The sequence below is a fragment of the Populus trichocarpa genome, chromosome 19 (genome assembly GCF_000002775.5).
Source record: "Populus trichocarpa isolate Nisqually-1 chromosome 19, P.trichocarpa_v4.1, whole genome shotgun sequence".
Taxonomy (NCBI): Eukaryota; Viridiplantae; Streptophyta; class Magnoliopsida; order Malpighiales; family Salicaceae; genus Populus; species Populus trichocarpa.
In genome coordinates, this window is record NC_037303.2 from 9,515,335 (window position 1) to 9,541,202 (window position 25,868).

The window sequence follows — 25,868 nt, forward strand, 5'->3', positions numbered from 1 at the left end:
TATATTATTTAAGGATAATTTTATAAATTTAATCAATTAAGTCCCTATTTGATTATTCTAGGACTAGAGTTACAATCCATGAATTAAATACATCCCAGTGCTTAATTTCTAAAATTATTTTCAATTAAGTCACACTTAATTAATTATCCCAGTTTAATTTCTAATTAATGGTTCTTAATACGTGTGACCCATTAAGTTCTTAATATGTTGGTCTAAATATAAATTATAATTCTAAATAAATAGAATTAAATAAATTATAATTGAATTTATTATCAATACAATAATTGTTTAATTTATATTTGAAGATTAAATACATTGTCTAACAATGTGTCATGATCCTCAAAATATTAGGAAAGTCATAAGTTGTTTGAATTGACATTTTAGTGACCGGTTTCTCAGTATAATTATTATCCCTTTCATAAAAAATGTTTCAATTTAGACATTTTAGCATGAAGTGTGTATGCCATTTCAAATCATATTTGTTCGCAACATTATAGTCATTGATTATTTGAATAAGATTTGAAACTCTTTTCAAATCTCATTCCACCTTGCGCAATGATTTAACAATCAATACTATTTGAGAATATGTGAAACATTTTTCCTAATTCATCTAAGGTGATGAATCCTCTCTTGATCACCCAAATTCCTTCATATAGTCTATGTTATATCCAATGTCTGTCATTTTTTACCTTTACTAAGATAACATGTAACAAAATCAAAACATAACACTCCCTATATAAGATAACTTAGTGATATCAAATCAAATGATCACTTACACAACCGTCATGTGAGCCTTTTCATAGACATGTGTGATATCTCTATATTGAATTGTCATGTGGGTCAGTTTAGTATACATGTCTTATGATAAGCACCTATATATTACTTCTAGGTATACCTTATTCCTCAACTTATGAGAACAACTACTTCATTTCATAAAGAAAATAACATAATATGTACCGGTCTCTACGGTTTTAATAAATATTCAATATTTAAAAGAGCATCGACCAGAAACATTTTAGAAACAATACTTTGATACAATAAGAATCTCATAATTATAATAACTTTATAATTTCCTTTACAAAACATTTTTATCCCATGAACTTTATCTTTACTCTAGATTCATAAATCAAATATTAGATTCATTAATCTAAAATTATACGGATATTAAAGATAAATTAAGCCTTTATTAATAATAAATATGTATTTATATGATTATAATAATGCCACGTGTAACCAACCGATTGGTTACATGACATGTTAAACTAACATAACCTCCCTTGTGTTAACCTCTTCTCCTTGATCATCCTTTTTAGTAACCTCATTATTTTCTTCCACAACGTTTAAGGAACACAATCTCTTATTCTTACATCTATGATCATGAACAATTTTTTCATCACTCAAAAAACACAGGCCTTTTAATCTCTCCTCTTCAAATTTCTAGTTTTTGATGGACTTGACAAGCTTAACAAGGTTTTTGTTATTTTGGGTTAGATTAGTTGTCTAGTTGGTAGGATTAGGCTTATGTAAGCTAGTTTTTTGGGTGAAAAGATTCTTTGTGGTGTTTTGTGGTAGTGTATTTCTAGTTGGATTAAAGTGATTATTGATAGGGTTTGAAAGTTTGCTAGAATATCTTAAGAACTTTCTGTAAGTTAGGGTGTTAGCTTTTAGTCTTGATAGGTTATAGACATGCTTGAGGGTTTTGGATTCAAACATCTTTATTATGTTTTTAATCTCCTCTTTAAAAACTCCTAGAAAAAACCACAAAGGCTTGTTTCTCGCTAATCTCAGCCTTGTTCTTTAAAATTTCAAAGTCCTGAATATAGCTCATTAATTTCTAAATTTGTTTCAAATCTATTAGTTCTTCTAAATGGTTTTTCTTCCCCCAAACTCATAGCAAATAGCTTCTACAATCTACATACTCCTCTCAACTCAATCTTTTGTCCCTTAAACTCCTCATGAAATTTTGATGTCAGTGAAGAGCAATGCCATCCAATTAATAAAATGTAATTTTTAGTTTCTTAGAAGCTTCAATTCCTTTTATCTTAAAATACTATGCATATTTATATAGCCACTTATGCATATCTTTTCCTTTAAATATTGGAAAGAAATGTTTAGGTATGTTTACCTTGTTGGTATAAATTTTTTCTTCATTAACAGGACTTGCCCTATAATCTAACTCTTATTGAATAAAAGTATGTTTGTCTTTTCCTTAATTGGAACACCAGTTTGAGAAAACTTCTGTAAGATGAACTCCACCTGATGTGTCATGCCCCCAATTAGGTTCCTTATATCTCCAATCTGAGCTCCATAACTTTTTATGGTATAATCCAATTTCTGACTTTGTTCCTTCAGCAGATTAACCAAATGCTCATGCTTCTTACTGGTTTATTTTTCATAGCATCAAAGGAATTCTCCGATCGTTTCGGATCAGTTACTTAGGTGTCAAGTGCCATGCTTAGGGTTTGTGGAAGATCTACTCTAATACCACTTGTTGCAAGTGAAATTGAGATATCACCAATTAACAATGTATCCAGTGGAATACTGAAATTTAGATGAAGATTTCACACTCACACGACACTCAACTCAGGAAAAATCAATAGTAGAAGTTGTAAACAGAAAACATTGGGAAAAAGCTATATAGAGATTCACTTGAATCCAACTCTTTCATTTACTCATATTTTGGGTTGATTTTTCTATGCTTTTCTATTTTGTTACAATTGCTATATATAACAGCTCGTATTGTTTCCAAGAAAAGAAGAAATAACTAGCTTTGTCTTCTCATTCCAATTATAGAGAAAGCTAAATGATGTGCAACACCAACTACTAAATAGTGCACATAAGGCTGAGTGAAACGGTGAGTTGCAAGTTTAATGAAAATGGTAAATATAAGACAATTAGCTTAGCAAAACGATGCATAACATAGGCTTGACTTGCAACGATTATGATATATAAATTCAAATTGCCAACATATTCTTCTTCTACTTCTTTAATCATTTGTGACAGTAAGTGATTGGGGCATGTGTGATTCATGAAGGAAAAAATGGTGTGGTTGTTAATGGAGGATTGCATTGTTAATGAAGTGATTGAAATTGTGGTGGTAACTGTCAGAAAGACAAAAAATATGATTATAGAGAAATAAATCGATTAAAATCCTATAAAAAAACAAATTCTCACAAACCCTATTGGCAAACAACAATAACATCCTTGATTTCAACAAAACTAATAAGAGAAGCCGTCCTAATAGACTTACTCTCATCTCTAATCTGAAAGGTCACACCTTTATAACTTTTTCAGCTAACCCACCAACCATTCCTTTTAAAAAGAGCTTGACAACCATCCAAGATTGAAAAATTGATCTATAAGAATAATCACCAAGTTGTCTTAAACATATCCTATTTGCCTTCAACAAATTGATTAAAAACACTAGGTTAAATTTTTATTTGAGTTTTTAAGGATTTGTGGATATTTATATTATTCATTCCTGAATGAAAATAAATTACCATTTCATTTAAATTGGAAAATTAAGTTGATTTAAAATGTAAATTGTGTTTTTTATAAAATAAAAGTAAAGTACATGGTGATTTTTAGTATAGTGGGACTAATAATGTATTTAAAAGCGCTTCTACTTATGCTTTTGAGTGCTTTTTAAAAGTATTTTTAACTTTAAGAAGTATTAAATTGATATTTTTAAAAGTTTTTTAATAGTTTTAATATGTTGATATCAAAAATAAAAAAAATCTGAAAAAAATATATTATCTCGATGTAATTTTATACGAAAAATTATTTTTAAAAAAATCTTCCAAATAATTTCACACTCAGTAAAAAAAATAAAAAACAGAAAACAAGTACAGAGGGATACACTTTTCATTCTTCTATATCATAATGATTGTACAAATCTCCGAGTAATTTCATTTTTCTATGCCACAATGCATTTGATTGTTAATGACACATCATTACCATTCTAAAGAGTTACTTGTTAGTCAACATGCACACTTTTCCTCTCTCTACTCTTCAGTTTAGCTCTATATAAAAACAAGCAGACAGATTACTTGCACAGGAATCTTACACAATATAAACCATGCCGACCTCTAGAAGAGAGACCGGTGGCACCTTGAGCGCCACATCTGCCCCTCGGCAGTTCCGCCTGAGAAAATTGTAACCAAAATTAAGAGCCAATCTCTTCAGAACGGACGAACCTTGTTTTGCTTGAACATGCGAGTGTCCTAATATAAATGCAGTACCAGCTTGTTGGGCTGATGACAAATCTTCTAGCTCTCCTTGCATCTGCAAATCCATATCAGCTGATGAGAGGGTTACGGACTCATCATCAGTAGCAAACCTCACTCTTCTTTCTACTACCCCAACAGGTTCCATTTCAATAACATCTGTCACACTGTCTACTGTTGGGAAACCAGCAGAGACACTTGCTGGCTGCACACTCTCCTCGACCTCGTAAGCTGGTATGCTGGAGAAAGAGACAGTTCCAATCACTGCCAATCTACACTCAGTTGATGATTCATTGGATAGAGATGCGTTGTCTTCAGGAAATGAGTAAGTCCCATGCGCTCGATGCCAATCATAGTTGATGAAATCAGCCAGTCTAGCAGCAAGCTCTGTTTCAAAAGAATCAACATCCTGGTGCACATCACGATATCCATAACGGACAATGCACCTGTAAGACCGATGTGCTGGAGGACCCACACGACCAACAAGATACCTCTCCGCAGGGGGCACGTAAGGCACAGGAACTGATTTTACGCACACAAAGACAAGGACACGGTGGAAGGCTGGGAGGTTGGTGACAAAGCGTGAGAAGTTAGCAGGGATGCCAGAGGTGAGATCGGTGAAAACTAAGCCAATTCCGGGGACCCTAGCAATTCCCAAGCTTGAACCCAAGGCTAAAAGCCATTCTAGTGATACCTTGTTGTGGAGGTCGAATTCATATTTTTTAATGGTGGCATAATGCCAAATAAACATGATGCTCATCAGAATGAGGGCTAGAAGGATGGGGAGCCATGCACCCTCGGTGAATTTCGTAAGTGATGCTGAGAAGTAAAGCAATTCAACTGAGCCAAAGAAAAGTAGAAAGGACAGCGCTACAACAGGGGGCTTGTGCCAACAAAGTATGATAACCAGGGAAGTAAGGCATGTGGTCACTAGCATCACTGTCATCACTGCTAACCCTGCAATAGATAAGAACAAGACTGTAAAACTCCATGTTCAACAAATCCCTCAATACTAATCTAATTTCAATGTTGAACTTCAATCATAATGCAATATAATAAGGCTAATGCTGAAGTTCGACTGACAGAATGAAAGTGGTAGGCTTGCTGCAGAAGATTTAAGCTTAAAATTGACGTTGTCCTTGTAAAGTATCAACAGAAATGAACTTAAATTTCCAATCTAACAAGTGCATATGTTAAAGGTTAGAAAGCTAAATGGTACAACTTACTTCTCTATAATTAAACATAAAATTATGAACCTTGGTAGGATTAGATGGTGAAACTTGCCTGATGCATTTCCCATGTGCTTTGTGTCTCTAAATCCAATGGTCACAGCAACGCAGAGGATCATGAGCATCCAATTGATCTCAGGGATATAAATCTGTCCGTGTATCTTGTCAGAAGTGTGAACAACCTTCACTCTTGGGAAACAGCCAAGCGACTGGCTCTGGTTTATGATAGAGAATGTTCCACTGATGATTGCTTGGCTTCCCACAACAGAAGCAAGAATAGCTATTATGAGGACTGGTATCCTTAACTTTTCTGTTACAGAAAATTTTGGAATTATTTATTCTCCCCGATAAGTATGTATACTAGTGAAGTACAATCACACATTGTTTGAAGAAATTGATTGAGATCTTGCATTTTCTTTTCCAGATTTTTTCAGTGCTACAACCTCACAATTCATTTTGATCTGAATTAGCTTGCATATCGTAGTAATTCTGCTACCAGAATACTAATTTCAGCCAGCATTTCATTAATTACATGCATGTTGAACATTGCAATTTCCTAGGAAAGGAATAATGAAGACGTACCTGGGACTGAAATATAAAAGCCAATGTGGTTTGTGTTGTCATGATGCTGTGACAAATAGGCAGCTTGCCCCATATATGCTAATATAAGTGCTGGATAAACCAGAAAGGTGAAAGCAATCTGAAACGGGTTGAAGAGTAGCATATTTTATCAGCATTGAGCACTGACTTTATTGACCAGACAAGATTCTGGAAGACTAGAAAGTGTCAGACTTACTTGAATTGCAGCATATGAGAAGTGGCCAAGATCAGCAAACATTGCCTCTGAGCCTGCATACACAGTCACACAGAATATTGGTACTTGGTAACTGAATTATGTAAAGAATGAATCATTCAGAATTTCTTTCCTAGAGTATGATCCATCAATTTTATATGATGGAAAGAAGACTAAGAGATATTCTATTATTGGCTTAGCAAGATACAGTAACCACGGAACAGGGTGAGCTTAAAATTGGTATCCAGTCAAACACACAGGCAGGAAAAAGGCAAACAAAGAACCTGTTATGCACAACAATATTCCACCCAAAGACATCCACCCTCCTTTCTTTGTTTTCTTCAAGAACTTGAACATGTAATATGGAGAAAGAGCTTGATAGACATGTGGGTTCCAGTGGATTATATTGTATAGGCCAAGGGCACTGATGCACAGTAGCCATGCCAAAACAACTGGCGCAAAGAGAAATCCCACCCGATGCGTGCCATAATGTTGAAGTGCAAAAAGGCACACCAAGATGAAGCAAGTGATTGGAACTACTGCATCTGCAAAATGAGTGACAGAATGAGTGCTTGCAATATGAAATAAGACTAACAATAAAATGGCATATAAATAATAATCTTTAAGTTCTACTTAATAGCTTTCATTATGTATATGTCCTAAGCCATCATGTACCATTTTTTTATAATGAAAATTAAACTGGAAATGCTAATACCTGTAGGAAAATAAACAAAACTACTGCCTTTTCTAGTGAAGAAGAAACTCCATTGATGACATCCAAGTTTGTCTTATATATTAAAGAACTTAGCTGTTTCAGAAAGATATTTATTGAAAATTATTACACTGTCTCACTTGGTGTTGAATTGAGCTCCTACATTCCATTTATAAGATGTATCCCTCCATTCTCTGATGCCTGCCTGCCTATGCAGACATAAAGAGAAGGATACCAAAATTATTCATCCAGAAATTTAACAGTGCGATGCTGAAGAAAATAGAGACCAGAAGATTCAATAGTACCATGGATTCTTTTAAGTGAACTGATGGAGTTTTCAAATAAGAAGGAAAAAATCAGTTAGTGTCCCCCCCTCCCCCAAAAAAAGAAAAGAAAAGAAAAAAAGAGGCATAAAATAACAGCAGAAACAATGTGGACAGTGATACATTATTATAGTATTGGTTATTTCCCTTTCTGCTATTGCAACATAATATTGATAGCTACTATCACTTTGAGTTCATCTCAGGAATTTGATTTACTCCTCCAATTCACCCATTTCAACTCTGCAACAATAAGCAGAACATATTACTCTACCAATTTCATATTCTCACTTGCATAGTTGCTTATCTACATGGCCTAGAACAAAATTGTAACAAGGACTAGAAAGGAATAAGATATTGGGGGAGACCATCAATCAAGACCACAAGATGGGCAACTGAATGGTCCCACAACTTCAGACCAACTTGCTCACCAACAGAATCAAAATGACCATCAATCAACTTGTTCTTTATCATTCACAGTGGGCCTACACAGACGCCTTTCTCTGAATAATTAAATCACCTTGGTGACATTTGCAAATGTCCCATGTCCACATAAAACCAAAGCCTCTGTTTGTCTACTCCAGAATGATTATGTAAATAATGGTTCAGAAAACTCGGTTATATACAATCAACTAGCATGAAATAGTCTGCTGTTTTTGCAGACAATTAACCTACTCCCATTACAGCATATGTTTCTCCAATGTATTTGGTTTGGCAACATAAATCTATTTTTATGTTTGAGTATGGTCTGCTATTAATGACTCTGCATAAAAAATTTACATGCTTTGAATCAATTCAGCTAAGAAGCTTACATTGATGATGGTTGTTGGACATGGAAAGCTCAAGACCAGACACTGCAGAGAAGACTGCAAACAAAATATTTTAGAATAAAATGCTAGTCAATGAAATGAAAGTGATGCTAAATCGTAATTAAGTGCTACTGGAATGAATTTTACCAGAAATTGCTGGAGTGAGGACTCCATCTCCAATTACCATGCAAGTGCCAAGAAGAACCAAGATTAGCAAAGCAGTGTGCAAGCACTTGTGCTTCTCAAGGTACATTTTAACTCTTGAGCTGTTTTTCTTCTCCGGCGCGTTCTCTAGTTTGTATGTGGAGAGTGCTTCATCTGCAACCTGTCTATTGGGCAGAAGGCTAACTTTTGCATGCCGGCAGATCAATGAATACAATGCAAAAGTACCACCTATTAGGAAAATCACAAGTTATAATCAAAATAAGAATAAAATGATTTTGATGATTGAGTGATACAAAAAAATGGCATAATTGATCACACACACCCTCTCCATTGTCATCTGCTCGAAGGACCACAAAGACATACTTGAATAAGGGGACAAGAGTGAGAGTCCAGAAAACAAAAGACAAAACACCGAAGATCTCTTCATTAGTATCTGAATGTTGAATGTCTTCTGCAAATGTGCTCTTGTAAACATAGAGAGGGGAAGTGCTCAAGTCCCCATATACTACTCCAAGGCTTTGGTAAGCCAAAAGAAACAATGTCTTCCAGGAATCCTTCTGCAATGCAATTTCAGAAACAATACTCTCAGGTAAGTCAAGTGGCTGAAGCTTATCAAGTGACCAAATTTAATTGAATTTGAGTCTTAAGATCTTATTCCATATTAAATGGTCTAAATTCCAAAATTCCAATTGGCAATGCCTAAATGCAACTGAAAGTAAAGATCCACAAAGTTGAGCTCAAAATGCAACTACACGCCTTTGAAGTATCCCAACACTTGCCATGCCCAAGATCCATGGCTCTATGCCTTAATCTTCACACTGAATGTTTTGCTGCTACTGGAAGAAGTTAACTGTAGATCTGCAGGGAAACATATAATTTGATTGAAAACACAGTACAATAGAAAGAGAAATTTGTAAAGGCAATGGTAAGTTTATCATTAATGAAATTTGAAAGGGCAGCCATGCATATCAAAGCTTTAACACTCGGCAGTCCCATTCAGTACCCTTTCCGGAAAACCCACACGCCATCCATACCCTCCATCACATCCTCACCAAACTCTTTTGAAAATGAGAAAATCTTGATGTGCGATTTTTGTTTACTCATCCAAGCGACACCCGCCTCCTAACTTCTGGTAAAAACTTGGAAACCAGCTAAAAAATTGAAGCTCAACTTGTACACCGGAATTATTGAGAGAGAGAGATTGACGCACAAGGGTCCCTCTTCTAAAGCCCCCACTTGTTTAATCTTACAAACAATTAAAAGGGACAGAAACTGATACCTGACTGTTTCTTGTAATTTAATCAAAGCTAGAAAGCTAGTGCAATGCCTTATATCGAACAGCACAGCCCAATACAGACAAAGATAGAAGGAGATTAAACAACAAAAAGCAATACTTAACTAACCTCCTCAAAGTTAACAATATACTACTCACTACCGCATGCTACAGTATTTATTAACCTCAGAGCTGCTGCTGCTGCTATATTTCCACATGGAAAAGGAAGGGAGCACTAAATGTTTAGAATCTTGAGAGATGGCAACCAAAAGGCACCATCACGTGATTTAACGTCAGTCATGTTTGTAGCCATCACTTCCCCCACCAACAACTGTCCACGGAAATAAAGTCGATATTTAGGGCCGTATAACATGCCCCACACAGTTTCCCTCCCTCTCTCTTCTTTATGTTTTTGTCTGTTGATTACAAGGAAGAAAACCTTTTCTCGAAATCAGACCTGACCTACCATAACAGGCCTTTTAAAAATCTTTTGCTTGCAAAATCTTTGAATTAGGCTTTTGCTAAGAGGGGCAAAAAAAATGAAAGAAGGTGAACTGTTGCTATAATGGCTATTAATTAATTAAATAAAGGGTTTTGCAACTGATTCAAGAAAACAGAAACAAAGCCAATCAGAACAATTTACATGTTCAAAATAAATCATCACCAAAACTAACCTCCACAAATCGGCATCAGAGACAAACAAACCCTTGTGAGCAAGTAAAAAACAAGAGCTGAGGATGGCATTTATCTTCAAATTAATGTACTCATGATCACCAGCAGCTCCTTTCATAACTACTTTTCTAGCAAACATCAGCTCTTAGAAAACGTTGACAAGCTCAGCTTTTATTTGTTTATGTTTTCTTCCTAATTAAACCCCGCTCACCCGCTTTCTTGGTGGTAGGTTTGCCTATTATACGATTAACAGTCATTTGCAGTTTGCTTCATCTCTCTTCAAGCCTTTTTGGGTGTTTCTTGATTTTGCCACTGACTTTACCTCTATTTCTGGCTCTTGCACAGCTCATTCTTCACAAATCTAAAACTACCCCACCCCGTAAATACACGGCACCCATTTTTCTTGGTAAACTTAACATTGGAGAAATTAATATTTGCATGAAGAAACAGAAAATATACATATAACTAATAAATTTACCTCCGTTTTCCACGATATAGCTAGCTAATCCGAACTTCTTAACGGCACTCTATACGTTTTGATTTCTTCTGAACGCTCACATTGCCTTGACAGGCTATGCATTATACGGATATTATCATTGATGAACATGGGGCTCTTCACTAGCTAGCTTTGATATAATAGTAACTGGCCATTTAACAAAATAATTAAGATCTATATATAACGCAAAAGGGAGTTAGAACATGTGAAGCAGATTTGTAAGGGGGGGGTTTTTGGATGGATTTGAAAGGTTAAAATGAAAGGACAAAACCTGCGACCAACCGACAATGGCGAATGTTGCTCAGTGGAGACTGTGTAGTGAAGTGAACGTGAAGACGTGAACATTAAGAAAGTAAAAATAATAATGGCAGAAGCGTACAAAATATAATCTATAAGTGAGTGAACGTGGGCCGGACAATACATCGCAACTTGAAAATCCCAGAGATTCTCAATTAGGAAGCCACCTTAAAAATGCTTCTAATCCAATAATTAATTCTTAATAAATATAATTATTCCATCTTTCTCTAATCACTATGATTGAAGTTAGATCTAACCAATGGATGAGTTTGAGATTGGATGATATCACCTTTTTCACTATTAATTTAGATAAAGGAACTTTATTTATTTATCTATTTTAATGAAAGAAACCTCTTCCCCAGTTCATATCATTTAGGTTGATTTATATAAATTGTTTTTTTAAATATTTTTAATTTAAAAATATATTAAAATAATATTTTTTTATTTTTTTTAAATTATTTTTGATATATATACATCAAAACAATTTAAAAAATATAATTTTCTATTTAAAAAATTCAAATCTTACCAAATTTTATTTAAAATTCAATACCAAACAAGGCATAGGTGTCGGCTATAAAAGTATAGCCACAGCCCTACGAACCCAAATAAAATTGATAAGGCGAACAAATCCTCTTCATTTGGACATTGATGACATCATCACACCCTGAACTCTAGGAAAGACAACAAGGCATAGGAGACAAACAACAAGATATGTCCAAGCAAGACAGGGGCTTTATGTAAGGCTTGAAAATTAAAGAATAAAATTAATCATTGCTCATCATCCTCCATGGGCTTTTTATAGCTTAAAATAAACACACATATATAGTATATCACACCTCATTTTTTATATTTATTTTTTTTATACTTGCCTTTTCTTCTTGCATTTTTATTTTGAAATACAAGTAAACCAAAACCAAAACATAATTTTGTAAAAACTTTTTAAGCTAAACGGCAGAGACAACAACAATTAAGTTTAACCATTAACTCTAAAGAATAATTTAACTGGTCAAGTTTTGAGTTTGCTTCTTAATGATCACGAGTTTGAGTTCTCTCAGGATCATTTGAGTTTACATGGTCATTAACTTCATAATCTGTGGAATTAGTCGATGTGCGCATAAGCTGGATTAGACATTCATATTAATAATAATAAAAAAAATTTAACAATTAAATAAATATCTATATGAGCATAGTTTTAGGCTTGAAATCAAAATAGAAACATTAAAAAAATATAAAGCAAGAAACTAATGCAAACGGGTATAAATGCATTTGTTTTTTTAATAATAAAAATGAGATTTGGACTACCAAGTAATAACGGGTAGCCTTGAAAATACAAGAAACATTTAGAAACTTCACCTTAAAGATGGAAAACAAGTTGCCCGAGTCAAGGAGCATGCCGTAATTCCAAATTCGAGTTCAAAAACTTATTTTTAAGCGGAAATCGAACCAATGCAAGAACACGAAAAATACTAAAGGTATAAAAATTTCAAAGATTCTCAAAATAGCTAAATTTAAAGAAATTTAAGATTTTTTTTTAATGAAAAACGCAATCTTCTAGATTTTTACATTTAAAAAAAAATTAAATTTTGAAAATTTAAGTGTAAAAAATAAATGATGTGGTAGCCTTAGTCTATGCAATATTTTCTTGAATAGTAATGAAGACAAGAAGATCCATGAGATCTAGTTTTCATATTTTTCTGAAGCTCATTTAATTGATAAATTGCTTTGATGACTATCCAAAGCCACATTAATAGTTTAATCTTTTATAAATTATTGCTTAATTTCTCTGGTTTTTTGTTCAATGGTAAAGATATCCACAAACCAAGTCCCCTCTCTAATGATTTTAAGGGCAAATCCTCCACGTATGTTTGGTGTATTCATAAGAATTTAATAAATTCTCATTGGTGATATTCCAAAGGTTTGAACTTAGAAAGTGAAGGAATGGAGCATACCTCCTTAACTACTATAAAAACCTCTTAAGGTTGTTTAATTTTTCAAAAAAAAATGATGTCTAATTAATTCATTCTTATAAATTAAGAGTGATAATCTTCACCACCACATTTTTTTCTAAAATAAACGAAAGATATTACAAACAATAAATTTAATCTAAAGAAAAACAAATCAACTTGTTTAAAAAAAAGCTTGAAAAAAGACATATGCTACATAAGAATGTCTAGGTTGTGCATTTGGCTGAGTTGTACAACCTAGATATATGTTGTTATAGGAAGAATCTAAAATGAGAAACCCTTGAATAATCAATCTAAGACACCATTGTATATACACCTATACCCCAAACATTAAAATATAAGAGAGATACAAGGAAAAACCCCTAAAAAAAAACTCCATCATCTTTTCTCTTTTATAAGCCTTTTAAAGTCAATGTTATCGCTTCAATAAGTCTCTTCACCAAACACATGCTGACCCCTATAAATCATCAAGCCAAGACATGAATTCAATTACTAGGCTTTTCTTTGATTGTTATTAGTTTTATCTTTATTTTTGTATTAATTTATTTAACTTAGTTGATTTCTTCTATTTATTTTTCATTAACTATGTTAACAACATTATAAAGCCATGTTTGAATGGTTTGTTAATTTATTGGGCTTTGTAATTGCATTAATTTAGATCCACTTCATAAATAATTCAAGAAATCAAGAGAAATAAAAAAAGCATTAACATGAGCTTGCTAAAAGAAATTTTCTTTGGTTAAAAATGTATGGTGCCCTTCAAGTGTTTTCTGAGTTTTCACCTTGAATAAAAATGATTGGAAACTCTACGTTTTAAACCACCATTATTTCATTTATTGCCTATATATTTGGTGTGACAGTATAACGACTCCACTAAAGATTTAAGTGATTAAACCTTTTTTTTCTTACTATGGAAATTTTCTTTTTATTCTTATAGCTTTCATGTTGATGTTTCATTATGCTTTTCTATTCTTCTAGTATCTTGTTGTGTGGGTTAGGTTTGAGACTATTAATGATTTCTCTCGTATATGATCCACTAACACATGTTACCCATATTTTTTTTTCTATCTCTATGCTTGAGCTTCAACTAGAATTTGATAGGAAGTATCGTGGGATATACGTAGCTCTAAACTCACAAGTATTCTTGAGGTCTTTAACTTATATTGGAACTCACCTTTTTTCACAAGCTTTTGTAGGATTTAATACCCTTTATCATTCATTACTTGTAAAGTAGGACTCAATAACCCTACTAGTAACTTGGATAATCTCAAGATGTTTTAAAAGACTTCAAGACTAGTTAATCCTAACCAAGTGCAACTACACTTAATAAACTTAGAGCTTATCCTATAGCCAAACCTTTTAGGACAAAAAGAGATGTATTTATATACATAATAAAAATTTTTTTATATCTTTATATAGAACTTTACTATATCAGAAGAGAATCTAGTCAAACATGATTTAGTGAGCTATAGAGTTGAGTAAAAAGATATGCATAAATAGGTTAGGATAAGTTACATGAGTGATATCAAAGGGTTATTATTATCATATTGACCAATCATTGTTTGTCAAAAGATATAGGCAAATAGTTATGCTACCAAAAATAGAGGTTTAGATGTAGGCTTTTCAAGATTTGACGGGAATTTAGGATCCTGAATACAAATATTTCATGTTTGACAATAATATACCTCACTCTAAATATTTAAGAATACCATGTATTATTGGAGTATATGTCCTTCCCATACTTCATCTACATACACATTCCAAAAGGCACTAACACATTCCAAAAGCACTAAAGAATTACCAACACATAATACAATTTCCTATTAAGGAGGCTCATCAATTAGATAAGTTTAAAGGCACACTAGAGGATGGTATTGGGAAGCAATACAACCTTATTTTAATAAATATCTATTAGAAGATGAGAATGCTATCAAATTGTATATTTCAATACTTAAGATCCATGGGTTAGTTCTCCTCATATTAGATCGTGGAATGATTGGTTATGAAGTAACATTTGCTCATAAAAAACAAATCCTAGAATTCCATCTATTTTTTAGGTTTAGAAAATTGCATATTTTCAAGAAAAGTCATGATGAGTTATTTACTTAAAAACCTACAAGCACTTAAAATGTTTAGCAAAAGGTCTCAAATTTGAAAAATAAAGATCAAAGACTTTGTCCTTATTTTTTGATTGTTTTCATATGGAAAAATCCCATGCCAACTTATGAAAAGCTGAAATAGAAACAGATCAATTTCAAGTGAACGAATACTCTAAAACAAGAAAAATTAAATTTGATTAATTCAACTTAAAAGACTTTCGAAAAGATAGAAGGATTTTTTTTCTTTTAAGCCTTTATTATGGATTCTTGTGTAATGTAACATAGGAATTGAATTATTTAAATTTAAATTGAATTGAATTATAATTCAATTTCTATATTCTAAACTAAATTATGAGAGTTAGACATCTAATTGCTTTGATTTGAATTATCCTAAATATTCTAAGAGATGATGTACATGAATACTCACGTATTCTTCTGAATTATAGGTATCCAAGGGATTAATTTGGAAAAACAGCAGGGATATGCAAGAATACAAGAATAAATACTTTTTATTGAAAATATTCCTCTAATGAATTCCATAGGAACTTCTATAGCAAATAGAATATATAGAATTGTGATCAATCAAATACTACATAGCCCTAATATCTATTACTGATCAGAATTAGACCATAATAAAATTTTGTTCTATGCCGACACTATAATATCATATTGGAAGAGGTGAGGAGTAGAATTTGAAATTGATAAAAACAAAAGAGAGCAAGGATATATAGAAAAGACTTAAAAAGAAAAGTCTATTTTATAAAAGTTAAAGGGTAAGAATATACAAGATTCATCTTGGATACCATAAAAATAAAATTCTGTTTTCTTTGATTACTTTGTTTTTGTCTTTTCTTTATTTATTGACTTTATATAACTCATCTGGTGTGCAATACATTTGGTCGTCAAAATATTAGCTCGCAAGTATCTTGATCAGAGGTCTTCTTGGCAATCACTATCCCATACCCTGGATTTTTCTTTCTAAATAATCAGAATATTAGCTCACAAGTCGTCACAAGCTGGGATATGAATTAGGTTATGTAATTCAAACACCCAAGAAAACTTCTAACTGCTTTCTTTGTCTTAAGCGTTGGTATATCCTGGATTGCCTTTACCTTGTTTGGGTCAACTTCTATTCCTTGACTGCTCACTAAGAAGCCCAACTATTTTCCTGTTTTTGCTCCAAATAAACGCTTTGCAGGATTCAACCTTAATTAAAACTTTTGTAACCTCTCGAACAACTTCTTCAATACTTGCGTATGATCTTCTTCTTTCTTTGTTGGCAAGTATGTCATCCACATATACCTCTATTTCTCGATGCATCATATCATGAAATAAGATGACCATTGCCCTTTGATAAGTGGCCCTAACATTCTTCAATCCAAATGACTTAGCTTGTAATAGAAGATTCCTTAAGGTGTGACAAATGTAGTTTTTTCTTTGTCTTTTTTAGCCATTCTAATATGATTGTACCTTGAAAACCTATCCATTAAATGTACGTGGCACTTTTCACAGCATTGCCAACAAAGACATCTATGTGGCAAAGGAAAGCCATCATTTGAGCTTGCCTTGTTCAAGTATCTATAATCCATGCATACCCTGATCTTACCATCTTTTTTAGGAACTACAACTACATTAGCCACTTATTGAGGATAATAGACTACATTTAAGAATAATGTATCCCACTGTTTATGAATTTCTACCTTTACCTTGAGTAGCATATCCGAGCACATTCATCTTGTCTTCTATTTGACCGATTTGCTTCCTTTCATTAAGGGAATCCGATGCAACACGATGTCAATATCCAATCCAAGCATGTCTGCATAATTCCAAGCAAAGATGTTCACATACTCTTATAACATGGAGACCAAACCATCCTTTTCCTCAATCGTAATAAGAGTACTAATCTTCAATTCTTTCTTATTTTGTTTGATACCCAAATTTATTAATTCTAGTTTTTTCTTAATAGGTTTTCAAGATTTCTCAAAATTTTCAACAAACATGGTAAACTCTTTTAGGTCCTCATCTTCCCACTCCGCATCATCTATTGCAATCATGTTATCAAAATTTGACCAATTATTCTTAGTGCAATAAGTTTGTGAATTGGTGGAAGATTCACTTTTAGAATTCCTGGAAGCGTAAAGTGCTCTTGTGTATGTATTTATTGGTTGAAAGAGGAGAAGAAGATGGGGGAACGGTGTGGAGGCTGTGAAAGGGAGTTGCAGTCGGGGAGAAGGAGGGGAGAGTGTGCGGCGGCTTGGTTTGAAAGAGATGAAAGCTTCAGTCTCTTAAGGTTTTTTTGTGTTCTTTTGCCCCCCAAAATTTTCTCCACCCGCCCACCAAAATTTTCTCCACCCTTTTTTTTTCACTGTAGACTGGTATTTATAGGAGAAGTGTGGCTTGGTAACAATCATATTGGTCCCTCAACTCTTTTTTTTGTATTTTGTATTTATTTTAAAAACAAACAATACCAACGTCGATTCAATAAGAAAAATCAGTGATTGTAAAATTAACGCGTTAAAAGTTGAACGCGTTCAAAATACCTTAGAAAATTTAAATTCTTCTGAGATGACGTTGAAAATTCCTAAAACAATGCAAATATATCAAAAATGCATTTTTTAGGGTTTTCATTGTTTTTTTTCTATTTTTGGTTTTTTCTGAAAATCTATCAAAAATCAGGTAAAAAATTAGGTAGCAACAATCTTGATAACTCACCTATACTCATCCTTTTTGGGCATATATTCGATCCTCAATCTTTGGTCAGCATATTTTAGTTTCATCAAATTAACTCGTTGTGACATTCCGGTGTCAGAATCAAATTAAAAGGAAATCCCATGCTTCAAGAAGCAATTAGTTGTCATTCTTGATGTTTCTAAAATCCTTGGCCTTCTAAAAAACCATGTTCTCAGAAACCCACTTAGCATTCACTATTTTAAAAGCATGAATATTCTCATCCCTGCAATATTTTGCCTTAATGAATGGTACAACCATATTTCTTATCATGAAAAATATTTATTCATCCTTGACAGTTACCAGGATCCTATTTATGATATATTTCAAGCACTAATGTAACAAGGAAGCTACCACTCCAGTCGTGTGGATCAAAGGTCTTCCTAATAACATATGATAAGAAGGATGGATGTCCATCACTTGTAGTGTCACCAAGCACACCTGCGCTCCCCACATACAACTCTATTTTTAAAGTCCCAATTATTTATCCTGGCAAGCCATCATACACCCTCATTATCATGGTACTTGGCCTCATGTTTGATTCATCGATAGGCATCTCCCTCGGTATGTTTCTTGGCAGCACATTCAATACATACAACTCTATTTTCAAGGTCCGAATTATTTGTCTTGGCAAGCTATTATACATCCTCGCCATCATAATACATGGCCTTATGTGTGATTCATCGACAAGCATCTCCCTCGACATGTTTCTTGGCAGCACATTCTATGCTGAACCATTGTTGATTAATACCTTGCCTATTAAGATGTCTCTGCATCCCACTATGATGTACATTGGTTTGTTATGCCTAGTACCATTGAGATCCAATTCATCTTTGATAAAGTAAAGATAATTTAATGTCTGGATTCTTCCCATCAAGTGCTTTATGTTTTCTTGGTTGATATCTTGAGGCATATACACCTCGTTTAACACCTTTTACAGAGATTTGCTATGTGGCTCAAAGCTTAAAATTAATGACAACAATAATATTCTAGCATGAGTTTTCTTAAGCTGTTTAACGACACTATACTCACTATGTTTCATTAGTTTCAGGAACTCATTGGTCTCTTCCTCAATGACGAGATTATTTACTTCCTCTAACAGGTCAACCACCTCTCTCCCTTTAGCTTTCCTTTGTTTCTTAAGTTCTTCTAGGGTAAAAAAACTCCCGTTACGGGTCAGACCTCCAACTTTCTGCTTAAAAAAAGCTCATCGGGCCTTCAGTCTCCAATATATTTACGGATATGCTACCCATAATATAATTAGGTAGTGGATTTGTATTCATATTTGAAGTCTCCTTAAATGTTATTCATCCAACTTTGATTAACTATGGGAGCTTGTTCGTAAAAGCATTACAGGTGTTAATATTATATCTTACGACGCCAGTGTGATATCACAGGTGAGTTCTGGCTTGTACAAGTTAGGATAGAGTGACTATAATGGTGTGAGTGGTACTAAGCTACCTGTTCAATGCTCAGTAGCTTTTAATACATCTAGCTCAAGGGTAGCGATAGCGAGGGTGGTTGTTCTTGGATTTTTATGGTAAATTTTTTAGATTGGTTTTCAGCTTGGTTACTGACTTGGTTACTTGGGGATTCATGACTTTTGGCAAGAAAAAGATGAGTTAAAGTTAAATTGGCAATCTGGGATGAATGGTTTGGAGGACTATAGTTTTGGAAATGGTTCTTCTTGCTTTTATAGTCACCCTTGATATGATCAGTATTTTTCTTCTTTTCTCTCAAGACCTTTTTCTTGGGGGAGGGGAGGAGATTCTACCATTTCTTATTCCTTGCTCTATACGCTCAACCATGGCTATATCATTAGTACATTATTGGTCAAACTATACATCATATGCTCACAATATCGCGACTTGAGTGTATTTGCAAATAAAGTGATTATCTTTTTATCTAAAAGTGAGGGATATACTTGTGCAACCAGATCCCTCCATTGTTTAACATACTCTCACATGAAAAAGTCATGGAATTCATGCTCTTAACTTGAATAAATCCGACAGAGTTCAAGATTTTTGATCAAGCCTGCTTTAATGCAAAATGAATTATTTAGGGGTCAACATCCTAAGGGCATGTTCTAGCCATTATATAAGGTGTATGCTAACTACCTAGTCTCAAAAGGGTTTATAATCTGCCAAATGACCACCTCTCATGAAGGCAGTAAAGGGGTTTATAAGGAATAGTTAGGGCATAATATATATGTAATTACCAAGTAAACTATTAGCTCATGTGTGTTTCACAAATCAGAACCCCGACTGAAAGCATGAAGCAAACTGATACTCCCCCACTTAGCCTAGAATTAGGTTTATACTCATAATTAAAATGCATGAAGGCATTAATCCATATCTGATGTACTTATACATGGACAACAAGTAAAAAATGCATGCTAAAATTAAATCACACACACCAACAAAATAAATAAGGCAAGCATAGTACAACCAAAGATCTCCCTAATGGAGTTACCATCTTGTTGTGGCGTGCACAATATCGAATGGCGGGTCTCTTTCATGGATTAAAGGGTTTTAGGATTAATAATAAAATTATGATTTTGAAGGAGTTGTCACCAAGTATCATGGTCACTAGAAAACCTAAAGGTCCGCGAGAGTTTACGTAAAAAGACTAGTTGTGTAAGAAAAAGACGCATCACCCTTAGTGCACCTTACCTATGGTAAATTGCATTGTTGATTAATTGTTTTTTTAGCTCATGTTTCTATCTGTTGGTTTATCTAAGGTTCAACACAGACCTCGCTTCGAATCGTGAGGAAATCTCTGACTTATCGGGCTAAATCCTAACCGTTATAGGACCCAAATTTTAGCATCATATTTATTTTCTACTTTGTATCCTAAATATCTAAGGGTATACTTTACAGTGTAACTTTATATCCTCATATAATAAAGTCTACAGCTAATTCATAATATTTATTGATATTAATTCATTTAATTTAATACCGAGAGTATGCATTATGTAGTGAAGTTCATATCCTGAATAATAATTAAACTAATTAATTTTTATGATATTTTTTAATTTTTGATCAAATTCTAATGGATAACCATCAACTGGTTATGATACTTATTTTATATTTTAAAAAACATGAAAAATAAATGCAATTTTTAGTTTTTTATAAAATATACATGAAAAACTTTTACAATTTGGATGTATGCATGCAAATAAAAACATATTTTTATATTTTTGAGATGAGGAATTTATTTTTTCAAATTTCAAAGAAAAATTAGGTATTTTTAATGTCAGGTCAATATCTTACAGTGTAAGTCTATAACCCGATATTAGGTAAAATTGTTTAAAAAAGACATATTTTTGTATTTTTGAAATAAGGAAATTTCTTTGAATTTTTTATTTTTTTTAAATTTCGGAGAAAAACCAAGTATTTAAATATCAGTCATTATTTTACAATGTAAATCTACAACCCGATATTAGGTCAAATTATTGGAAACATACATGAAGGACCCACTAATAATTTTAAAATGGTCATTGAATTTATTCAGAATTTGTTTGGAAATTATTTGGGCTTGTTTGGCAAAAGCAAAAAAAAAAATTGCTAGAAAATCAGTAGGGTAATTTACCAAACACGCCCTTAACTAAAAATAGGAGCTTAAAAAATGCCTTAAGATTATATTTGACAAACATGACTTAAGAATAAAAAGAAACATTTTTCATGTGGTAAAAACCATAGTTTTGAAACCCGGACCGGCCCGGCGGGTCGACCCGGGATCCAGCCGACCCGGGCCTGGGACTGGTCCGGGTCTAAGTAAAAACCCACCTGGGAGTTGGCCCAGCAAAACCCAGCCGACCCGAAACCTGGCAGACCCGGGTAAACCCGGCTAAGACCCGACCGAACTAGTAGAAGAAAGAATGTCTCAACAATCGATTAACAGACGTCAGACGTCTTTCATAGCAATCCATAGAACGAGCTATGGAAAGAAAGAATTCAATTCCCATCCCTTCACTTCAAAGTGGGAGCCATACTCCCGACCTATCTCCACTACCAAAGAGAAGAGAAGATAAAGAACGAAGTCGGATCATCTCTTCCTTCTGGCTCCATCTATGGCTTATGGATCTTGGGGATGGTTTCCAATGGGCAACCATGGAAAGCGAAGAGACTTAGAGTAGAAGGCTTACTTGTCAAAGGCAGGCTTAAAGGCTCATTCAAAGTTACAAGCTGATCCACTTGCTTTATGAATTACAGGGAAGCCGTCCTAGGCTCTAAAGCAAACCTATACCTTTCACTAAGTCCCTCTCCCTCTCTCTGCAAATCCCATTCCTAAACCCTCGTCTTTCTCTTTCTTTACACAGTAAAAAAAAAAGGGAAAAACAAGTGAAATTGGAGGGCTAATATCAGCAATACAGCCTCCTTTTCCTTTTCTCAATCAAATTTTTTTGTGTTTTTGGTGGTGGGATTCATGGAAAATTTATGGAAATGGGTTTGCATTTGCTGAGTTTTTGGAATTGGAATTGGATTTTCTTTATTGGTGTTTTTGTTGGGTTTTTAATCGAGGGCATTTGTGAGGAGTTGGTGAAAATGTTTTTTTTTTGTTGACCCGGGTCAACCCATCTGACCCGTAACCCAATCATTAGACCGGGTCGACCACCAGATCGGGTTTAAAAACTATGGTAAAAACTAGGCTTGTCAAACACACTCTTGTGGCTGGAATTGGCTCAGCCCAACCATGTGTGATAGGCTTTCTAGCCTAAGTCTAGAAAAACAACTTAAAATGGGCTCAACCTAAGCACATGGGTTGGGATTCATGGCCTGAGGCCCAAGACCAAAATCATAACCTAGAAATAAAACAAAAAAAATAAAGATCAAACTAGAGATTTTTGCTGGAAATTCATGAAGAGCACGAAGAACATGTTGAAGAACCCAACAACATGAATTTCATTTCAGACCAGATCACGTCAAATTCAGGGCACTAAGACATGTAAAAACGACACTTAAACAAGATTTGGGGTTGGAGTAACACAACAAACAATCAAATGTCACGATTATTTGATTTTAAGAAAAAAAATACAAAACAAAGAATTGAAGATCAAATGCCAAGATTTCAATGTTTTTAAGCCTTAATGATCAACAAGCATACTTGCATATGTAAGAGCCAACAAACAATAAAAAGACACAGAAATCAAAGACCTAAGACAATATTCATCTAATGAATGTCAACCCAAAAACCAAGAAAAAACCAGAACTGCTCAACAAGAGTTTAGCCTAGAAACAAGCCTTAAGAAGCCAGGAAATAGCCTAAACTTATCAACTCTAGCTGATGCAACCATATTATTCGATAGTTTCACCCACATTTAACTAATGTGTTGCCTATATTTTATATATAAAATGCCTTGATATTCTTTGTTTTATGTTTTGAAGGCACTTTTGGATGAAAGATGCAAAAAGGAGTAAATTGGAGGTAATTGGCAAATTTAACCTTCAGTTGATGTTTTGTGCAGAGCGTGAGCTCTAGAGGTTGAAATGAAGTGATTCCAGTGGCATTAAAAAGCTAACATCCATGCTTTTTTGGACATCTAAGGCAAGAAAATAAAATAAGGAAGAGCATGGAAATCGCATCCTTCAAAGTCAAATTCGCAATCTGCCAGTGTTGACTTTCGGTCATTCCGACTTGAATATCTGGAGCTACAGAAGTACAATTGATGCAAACTCAATTTTTTTGGATTCCTGACTCAAAGGCCTATCAATGCTCCACATTTCAGCCAAAAACGATGTCATATGAAGGAGATATGAGTTTTCAAAGTTGACAACTAAATTCTGCCAACAAACAAGTTTCGTGAAGAAACGAGCCCAAATTACGTTTCGAAGCATCTAAACCGATATCTAAGTTATTATTTCAGAAATTTAGCTCCTATAAGTCAAAGTTTGAAGATTTCATGCAAGGCTATTTATTCTTTTTTAGGAAAATAGTTATGAAGTACTTAAATGTAAACAGTATACTTAAGGGAGGACTATTTTGTAAAATAGAGACTAGGGTTTTCTAGGATATAAAAAGAATGAGAGAAGAGAAGGGGGACAGACAGCCAAGAGGAGAAAAACACCCCCTCCTCTAAGAAACCTGAAATCATGTATTTCTCCTTCTTTTTTTATTAGTTTTTCAACAAACATGCAAGGCTAAACTCTTTTTCTTGGTTGCAAGGACACGAAAACTTTCGGATTTCAAGAACTGTGAGATTTATTTTACCTTTTCTTTTCAGTTTATATGATGAATATGTTTGTTCTCTTATGCTTATTTTTTATATGATTGTTTATTTTAATTGCTAGAGCAGACTCTAAGTTATTATTGTAGACAATCTATTGCTAAGTTTGATATCAAAACCGGAGTTGTGGTATATGAACTTGTGAAGCAACTGAGTTTAATAATTATGGCAGATCTACGTTATTAATCTTAGGGAGAACATTCAATCAAATCAAACATAGACTGCGGACAGTTGTGTTTTCTTGATTAATCAACTTATCTAGTTCTTAAGGCTACCGTTGAATTAAATAACTAGTGCGGACACTGTGGTTGTTTGATAGTTATGGTTAGTTATACGACGGATCCGTTAACTAACCAATGTTAAGAAGAGATAAATATTTAGAATATAAATTGATGTTTCGTTTCCATGATCAGTTCTGATTTCTGTAGGTGGATATATGCTTCCGACCAAGGTTTGTTCTCTTGATAATTTTCTAATTTTATTTAATTTCGCTTGATAGTTTTCTGTTTTATTTTGCTTTAGCCTAGATAATGTCCAAACTCCCCCCCAAAGTGCATATCATCTAGTATAAAAATTTGACTTGAACCTTCCTTGTGGGATCGACCCTTTGCTTGCTCTATACTATCTTGTGTGTTGTGTTTAAAGCTAGGGTAATTAATTTGTGCGACCGCGACATCATAACACTGGCTTAAGGATGCTCAACACAACTTGCTTGAAACTTGAAAATAACAAGAAATATAAAATCAAAAGTAAAATAGCAAGCCAAGTCCATATCTCCTATAACAACCAAAAATACCTTTAAACATTGTTCTATTGGCTATTTTTCACATTCTTAACCATAAATAATGTGCATTTGGATTAAACAAACCCAATCAACCATTAAGAATGACCTAACATAAAAATAAAATAAAATAACAATACTATTTTTAACATATTTTGCCTTAAGCCTTTACTAAACATCTATAATCATTAAAACATGTTAAATTGTGTTTAAATTTACCATTTAACACTCCAATAAACTATTCTAAATATCAAACTAAGCCTCAAACAAAACCTATACATACTAGATCATGTCATAACCAAGCATTTGAAAAGATCAAATTAAGCCCCAACTGCATAAAAAATAATAAATAGCTAAAAGGAGAATAAATAATGAACATCAAATACAAATATTTAATAAGCAGAATGAAAGAGAAGAGGATGTGCTAATTGAGTTTCATCCCTTCCTCAAAGTTAGAGATATACCTTCTCCAACAAAAATACCTTTTAATTTGGGATTTCTAAACCAAGTTTGGAGTTCTAATAGTGGATTATGAAAGGATTTCTATTGTTTTTCTGGACTGGTTAATGATTTGGCTAAGGGTTTTTGGGTTTTGTAGTGTGAGAGTGTGTAGTTTCAAGATTTTCTCCTTCCTTTCATAGCTTTTGGCATAAGTTTTTAAAGGGCAATGAGGATCATCCGGAGGCTATGAGCTGGACAATCCTCACCCTTTAATGTCGAGGAATGAATCCTAGTCATCCATTGAGGTTGAGGATCAGCCTTTCAACATTTACAAGTTGACAAGGGGAGTACACTAGCTGATTTTTGTTAGTTTCTGGAAAGCAAGACTGGTTAGGGTGTGGGTTTTGAGCTCTTATAGCAACACCTTCAAGGCTACAAATGAGCCTTTGTTTTGTCTGGGTAGGAGTATATTGTCAAGGCATGAGGGAGGTTTGTTATTTATTTGGTATGAGGGAGAGATAAGAGAGGTTTTAGGCTTGGAAGGTGGTATTAAAACCAAAAGACGAATCGTCTGGCCTTCTTCTTATTATTTTTCGTTAATGACTAAACAAAACGGTGTAGTTTTGGTCAAAACGCAC

At 33.7% G+C, this 25,868-nt stretch overlaps 1 protein-coding gene across 7 annotated transcripts; it reads right to left on the minus strand.

Moving 5' to 3' along the window:
- Window positions 1–3,846: 3,846 nt before the first annotated feature.
- LOC7455225 (potassium transporter 2) lies at window positions 3,847–11,033 on the minus strand. Of its 7 annotated transcripts, XM_024591632.2 has the most exons (11): window positions 10,678–11,033; window positions 9,658–9,858; window positions 9,011–9,112; window positions 8,577–8,811; window positions 8,237–8,482; window positions 8,093–8,146; window positions 6,533–6,793; window positions 6,252–6,304; window positions 6,038–6,155; window positions 5,511–5,765; window positions 3,847–5,183 (listed from the first exon to the last, which is right to left on the minus strand). In XM_024591632.2, the coding sequence occupies exons 3-11, from the start codon at window positions 9,047–9,049 to the stop codon at window positions 4,063–4,065; spliced, it is 2,382 nt and encodes a 793-aa protein (XP_024447400.1). In that variant the 5' UTR covers window positions 9,050–9,112; window positions 9,658–9,858; window positions 10,678–11,033; the 3' UTR covers window positions 3,847–4,062. The 7 variants fall into 7 exon arrangements, with proteins under 7 accessions (XP_024447400.1, XP_024447399.1, XP_024447402.1 ...); XM_024591631.2 differs by lacking the exon at window positions 9,658–9,858; XM_024591634.2 differs by lacking the exons at window positions 9,658–9,858; window positions 10,678–11,033 and adding an exon at window positions 10,202–10,389.
- Between the last annotated feature and the right edge of the window lie 14,835 nt (window positions 11,034–25,868).